A 7,144-nucleotide genomic window follows, 5' to 3' on the forward strand; every position below is an offset into this window, starting at 1 on the left:
AATCTAAAAAGTTATTTTTCAAAATTTTCGTTCAATTCACTCATAAAAATTCCAAAAAAAAAATTCAAAAATTATATTTATGTCCAAAGATAACTCTAATTTTTAAATAACATTTTCACTCGAAAAAAATTTCATTTTTTTTTGGAATTTTACAATTCTTATGTCCAAACGCCCTGATTTTTTCAATATTTCCATATCATCCCTTTCCAAGTTCGGCAGTTCGCCACTTCCCATTGTTTCTAGCAGCCGCGTGCTAAGGTTCTCCACTTCTCCTCCCTTCCCGGCTTCCCCAGTTGGAAACTTTCTAACGCTAGCCGCTGCTCGCTAGGGTTCTCCCGAAACTTTCTCACTCTGCTCTCTCCGTCTCTCTATGACTGTGGATTCTTCAAGAAAGCGGCAACTTCTCTGGCGTTCCTAACATTCTCAGGTATGCAACAACTACTCTCTCTTCTTGGCCCTTGCTCTGTAATTTTATTCACTCATTGCAACTTTCTTCTCCTCTTGCTATTTCCCGAACTCTCTTTTCCCGTTCTGCTCAATGTTTGAATTTCTTCCCGATATTTTGCCTTGTTGTTGGTGCTTATGATTGTTTTTTTTCTGAGATGAGCTGTTGAATGCTACTTCTAGGGGAATTTGTGAGAGCTAGGATTTTTGAAGTGCGCACATATTATGTTTGAGAAAATGCTTGGCCGAGTTCAATTAAGCTGGGGTTGTGTGAACTTAAGTTCTGACTGGTGTATTTTTTTGGTTAGACTTTAAACCTAAAACATTTAGCTTCAGTAAACCAAGTGCAGCATACAGTGGTTTCCTATGATATATGTGTAGTGGGGCTATATTCTCTTTCAAGCGTCCCTTGACTGTATGCTACAAAATATGATTAATGAAAAATCTCAGTAACAGAACGTATGCCATAAAATATGATTAATGAAAAATATACAAACAGGTGACCTGAATTTAAAGAGCAATATGGTTGCTAAATCGTCATGCCGGGTGGAAGGTTAAATAATTAGAAAAAAATATAATTCAATGAAGCTCACTACGAAGTTCTTACAACTTGAACAAGAAAAAAGAAAGGGTTGTTAACTGAGGCAAAATATCTAACCACATATTCCAGTTGAATTTTAAATAACACATAAAGCATGAATTCAAAAGAATGTACATCGATGGCTTTTTTACATGGCTTACTTGTTTGGCAGAAAGAACTTCAAGTTATCCCAATTTCATGGTCACCTTCTCAAAAGTTTCAAGTTCAGCCCTCTCAACCTGGCATAAAATATGAAGTTGCAGAATAAGGTAGATGACATGTGAATCAAAGTAAAGAGAGGTATGAACATGCAATACCTGGATTTATGAATATTCAATACCTTAATTGTAGAGCGGAACTCAACTCAACTTGAACAAACATAAAATATCAGAATCAAAATCAACCTAAGTACGATATATCATTCAGTGAAAGTGTTATGAATTATTTCTAACACTTATTTATTTAAGCCAAGATTCATCTATCGTTTATTTTATTATCTACTGATTGAGGTAATGTACTAGTCCCTTTTAGGGTTTTAGCTGTTAGGAGTTGTGATAAGATTCATATGAACTGCAGAGGGTCTGAAAAATATCTCCTGCTCGATTTTTCTGATATCTTTATTTGGTATATGATTGTTTTTTTGAAATTGGAACATCTAAAGGATGGTTTTGAATTTTGATTTCTTTCTGGGCCCTTATCATTTGTCCCTCTTTAAATTGCAAACTGCTAATACCTTTGAATGTGTTCTTTTGTTGCAGAAATATGACTTTCTCTTTTTTCATAACTTTCTGGTTCACTTTTATTTATCGCAATAACTGCTACCACTTCGTTGTGGTTGAGTATTCTGTTACATCGAATTGATATGTTCTTGAAACTTAAGGTTCTACATTGCTACTTATCTTATCTTCTCTTCTTTTTTTTCCATGTTAGGTGCCTGTTTTTCGCTGCATTAAGATTCTAAGTATAGCTTTTGTAACCAACTAATCATTTCTTCCATTCGATAGAATTTCTCAAGTTTGAGAATGAATAAAAGGGTTATTCCTTTCTTGCAACTCTTAGGCTTTTGAAGTAAAACTGGACTTGGTCAAAAACATTTTCTCCGCATTATGAGTTGAGATAATTAAAATAATTAAAGAAAAGATGTCATTCGAAATTAAGGTATAATTCTGAATATGTCAAATAGAATAAATGAGCATTAAGATAGAAAATCTTTCCTTCAGCATATCTATGAGCTTTTTGTAAGTGTTCAGTGCAAGGGTCTTGTTAGTTCACCAATTAAAGGTGACATATGTTGGTGCATTAAGGATGAGCAAGAAAGATGCCTCCTTTTCTTTAATTACATAAGCTCCTTAAACAAAGAACTTGCAGGCATAAGCAAAAAAGTTTTATTCGGAAAACAAATTGTGAAGATCTCCATAAGGCTTGATTGTCTTGATCAGCTCTTGAGATTTTTAGCTCAGAAACAAAAGAGAAGAAGTTACTTAGTATGTTTTTTTTCTTTCCTCAGAATGAGGTAAAGTGATTTTCTTCATGCTTTTATCCAATTCTGGAGAAGATGTTTTACTTTTTACATAAAGTAATGGTTCGTCCTGAAGAACTGAATTTTCCAAAGTTCAATCTTGTAAAACATTCTTATTTTGATTGTACTTGCACAATACATTCCGGAATACCCTTAGAAATAGCATTGCTTCTAGATATGACTTTCTTCATATCTAGAAGAAGAAATGCAGCTAAACCTTCATCATTTTTCATTTCATATTCCAATGGCTTACCTTTTCAATGATAAAATCCTTTTTTTTTTCTTTTTTTTTTCTCGCAGGCATTTAGCTAATTCTATTTATGCATTGTGTGGGTTTTGTGGTCTTATTCATTTGATTCTGTTTATACTAATTTTGTAGTCTTGTTTTTTCCCCTATGGCAGATATGAAATGATATGTATTTTGTTGGGATAAAGACTTAAATATGGTCCTTTTTTTTTTGCCAAAGTCCTCGAGAAGGCAATTGAGAAAGTTGTTTGAACTTACTGACTCTTCATTCATTTGATTATTTTTCTACTCTCCTTGTTAGGTTATGGATGATAAATTTGTACCGGAGCTTTCTGTCCCGGAAAATGTTACCAAAACATTATTACTGGTGTCAAACTCAGCTTCTTTAGAAAAGGCACTAGAGAAGCTGTTAGAAATTGCCAAAGTTCCTGATAGAAGGTTTGATCTGTCCACTAAGAATGTTGTCACTGTTGTCCTCCAACTCTGTCGGTCTCTGTTATCCCCCTCTTGGCGTCACCTCCTTTTATTGTCTCTTAAGGTACTTAGAAACATGTGTGCTGGGGAGATGAGAAATCAAAATGCCTTTCTTGAACAAAGAGCAGTTGAAACAGTCATGGATGTTATTACCTCTGTAGGACTTACTATTGATCCTGATTGCGAGATTATCCGAATTGGGCTGCAACTTCTGGGAAACTACTCAGTAGCTGGGAGAGAACATCAGTGTGATGTGTGGTACCAATTGTTTCCTCATAGGTTCTTGAAGATTGCTGGAGTTAGAAGCAGAGAAATATGTGATCCTCTGTGTATGGTCATTTATACTTGCTGTGAAGGTACTGATGGACTGCTAACAGAGTTAAGTTCGGAGCAAGGGTTGCCGATTCTTAATGAAATCATATGTACTTCATCAGTCGGTAAATGCCAGTGAATATTGTCGTTCTAATGTATCCAAAGTATTTTTCATTTTTTATTTATTTGGTAATCATGGTTAGCTTATGGTTTCATACCATTTTGCAGTTGGTCTCAGAGAAGATTGGTTGAAGTTGCTTCTTTCAAAAATTTGCATCGAAGGCTCCTACTTTTCATCAATTTTCTTCAAGTTACATTCACATCCTTATGTTGAGAACAATGATATTATTACACATTTAGCTTACCAGTTTGTTAGTGAGCAAGCTCATCTGTTGAGTATCCTTTCAGAAATCTTGAATGAGCAATTAGAGCATATTGTTGTTTCACATGTTTTTGCTTTAAGTATCTTTGGGATATTGAAGAGTGCTGCAGTGGTTGTTGACTTTTCAACCAGAGGGAAAGATGATCTTCCGACGGGGTCTGCTCCTAATGATGTTCTAGGATACTCACTCGTGATCTTGAGAGATATTTGCGCTTGTGGTCACCTGACAAGTTCTAAGGAGGAAGGTCCAAAGGATGTTGTGGATATATTAGTTTCCTCTGGGCTTATTGAACTTCTTTTGGACTTGCTTCGAAGTCTTGAACCTCCAACGACAATTAGGAAAGCAATGACACAGGATCAGATCAAGGAGGCGGCAGCATCTTCGTCATTGAGGTGTTGTCCATACAAAGGTTTCCGGAGAGATATTGTTGCCATCCTTGGAAACTGTGCTTATAGGAGAAGGCACATCCAAGATGAGATTAGAGATAAAAATGGGATCCTTTTACTGCTACAACAGTGTGTTACAGATGATGATAATCCTTTCTTAAGGGAGTGGGGAATCTGGTGTGTGCGGAACCTATTGGAAGGAAATGCAGAAAACCAAGGAGTTGTTGCTGATTTAGAGCTTCAAGGAACTGCAGATGTTCCGGAACTTGCTCGACTTGGACTTCAAGTAGAAGTTGACCCCAAAACTAGACGTGCAAAGCTAGTAAATGTCGCGTGATATGTTAAGAGATGAAAGTGAGAATAGTTAAACACGGGAGTTGGCAAACTGATTCACATGTTCAGGAACGTGCCATAAGAGGTACAATGCATGACTTCATCTTATGTTATGTTACCTACTTAAAGAAGAAAGAAAAATCAATTCAAAATGTCTTACTGGAGGATTCTTAATTTATTTCTGTGTATTACTAGCCAATGTACAACCAAAAGATCGTATGCCTAGAGTTTAGGTGTTAGTATTTATGTTGTCTCTATAGGTTTACAGATCTTTCCTATCACTGCAAATAAATTTTGCCTGCTAAGATCATGTTTCTGGTGAAAAAGTAACTTTGATACCTCTTTTGTAGGCTATAGCTCGAGTTTTATCCCTACTCTCTCAATTACTTGTGTATATTTTTTATGTAATCAGTTCTTTCTTTCGAAAAGAATATCAAGTCGTGCCCATAAGGCTCGCACATGTTATGAGGACATTCAGGAACCAGGTTTAAAACAGCTCAGATTAAAAAGCTTCAAAGTTTTAAAAGAAGACTGTAATTGTGCATATTGATGTATTTAGTAAAAGAACCTTTGGAAAGAATCGTGATTCTTCTTAAAAGAACTCTGCATAAGTTACAAGCTTAGACTACAAATAAACATAATAGTAACCAAATGAAGCACAATACACTTCAAAGAAGATATGTTCAACCAAATAACATGTATTTCAATTATTAACTTCGTATAACTAATCAATACTCATTGTTATCAATCTTTAGTATTTAAAAGTCTTTGAAAATAATATTTTACCCCTTAACCTTTAAGGGTTGGAAAACAATACCCCCTCACATTTTGAATGGGAAAGGGAACCCTCTTATGCAATATTGTTTTGGTGAGAGTTTCTTTTTTAAGGTAAAGATTTTTTTTTTCTCTATCCTTTCAAAGGTGAAGTATAATATTTTTCATCCAAACCAATACTTGAATTTCGTCTTTCTTGCTTCTAAAATTTAAGATATTTTCTATTATATTGAGGCTATTGTTAAAAATTTTGCAATAAAGAAAAAATCTTGCATACAAAATTCAAGAAATATGTTGAACGCACATTCACCGTGGATGCTTTAGCATTTCAATTTGAAGAGAAAAAGATACACTGAAATAGTTAATTCTCTGACATATATATAATACGAAAAATTGTTGCTATGAGTGTTAATTTATTTATGTATTTTCTTTGTATATTAAAATTACTATACTAAAACCATTATTAAACTTTACCTATTTTAAAAATATCTTTATTATTAAACTTTACTTATTTCGATCAAAAATAAAATATCTTTATTAAACAGTAATTATAGTTGATAATGTCACATTTAAAAATTTATTATGGAGGCGTTTTTGCATTACATCATATCTTAAACTATGCGGGAAGAAGGCTAAAGGGAAACTCCATAAATTATATAGATACTAATTGTTTGTCATATCTTGAGCTTTTGGCTATAATAAAAGAACTTGGTTATTCTAAAAATTATCTATTGAAAAAAAAAAGATTTTATTAAAAAACATTGTTTCACTGAAAAGCTATTACACAAGGGGGTTCTCTTTCTTATTCAAAACGTGAAGGAGGTACTGTTTCCCAACCCTTACAGGTTAAGGGGTAAAGTGAATTTAAATCTAATTTTATTCTCCAAATAAATATCGAAAAGATTTACTTAAAAAATTATTCTAAAGAAAAGAAGCCAGTTTTTTTGGAAAGTATTTTGTCTCCAAATCCAAATTTTCCTTGAAAATTTACAGTGTACAAATTAAATATCTGAGAGTAGTATTTTACATTTATTATATCATTTCATCATTGTCCCCGAGAATTGGCCGTCACATGAGCATTTCCAAAGCTCTTATTTTAATCACCTGTTTAATATCACAAGTGGTACTGCACCAAGAGTTGCTCGTCTCTCTTATGAAATTTAATAGTAGTCAGTTAAATAATCACCTCCAAAAAGAAATGAATTATGTAACAATTAGTATACTTCATTGTTAGAAAAATTTTCACCGAGTGAGAGAAAATAACTTAATTCCCGGTCTTCTTCAGAAATATTTTTGCTTTTAACTTCATATAACTACTCTAACTAATACTCATATTTTCAATTTTTATGAATATTTATTTTCCAAAAAATATTATTCACCCTCCATCCAAACCAGGGACGGATCTATGTAGAGGTGACAGGGTGGTACGCCACCCGGTCGTCCGGCAGAATTTCATGTATGCACCGGTGTTTCACTAGTATTTTACATAGAAAACGTATATAAATAATTAGTGGCACCTTCCCAAGCCCAATACTCAAGATCGATTCCCTCCATTCACTCATATTGATCCAATTTTACTTTTCTGTGTTCCTTCTATCTAGATTGATTTCTTTTCTCCTCTTTTTCTTAATTTCTTTTACCTTCATTTTTATATTTTCTCTCTATATACAATCTCATTTTAATTAGTTCTTT

General features: G+C 33.7%; 1 protein-coding gene across 2 annotated transcripts; it reads left to right on the forward strand.

Annotated features, from left to right (window-relative positions):
• Nucleotides 1–225: 225 nt before the first annotated feature.
• Nucleotides 226–5,016, forward strand: LOC104093760 (uncharacterized). Of its 2 annotated transcripts, none has more exons than XM_009599571.4 (3): nt 226–427; nt 3,092–3,701; nt 3,805–5,016. In XM_009599571.4, the coding sequence occupies exons 2-3, from the start codon at nt 3,095–3,097 to the stop codon at nt 4,680–4,682; spliced, it is 1,485 nt and encodes a 494-aa protein (XP_009597866.1). In that variant the 5' UTR covers nt 226–427; nt 3,092–3,094; the 3' UTR covers nt 4,683–5,016. The 2 variants fall into 2 exon arrangements, with proteins under 2 accessions (XP_009597866.1, XP_070052840.1); XM_070196739.1 differs by lacking the exon at nt 226–427 and adding an exon at nt 1,197–1,324.
• The last annotated feature ends 2,128 nt before the right edge of the window (nt 5,017–7,144 follow it).

Source organism: Nicotiana tomentosiformis, chromosome 3, assembly GCF_000390325.3.
Source record: "Nicotiana tomentosiformis chromosome 3, ASM39032v3, whole genome shotgun sequence".
Classification (NCBI taxonomy): domain Eukaryota; kingdom Viridiplantae; phylum Streptophyta; class Magnoliopsida; order Solanales; family Solanaceae; genus Nicotiana; species Nicotiana tomentosiformis.

What these genes read in the sequence shown, in the direction of transcription:
- LOC104093760 (XM_009599571.4), top strand. Translation starts at nt 3,095, where the DNA reads ATGGATGATAAATTTGTACCGGAGCTTTCTGTCCCGGAAAATGTTACC. An exon ending in CATATGTACTTCATCAGTCG is followed by an intron (nt 3,702 to 3,804) that starts GTAAATGCCAGT and finishes ACCATTTTGCAG; the next exon opens with TTGGTCTCAGAGAAGATTGG.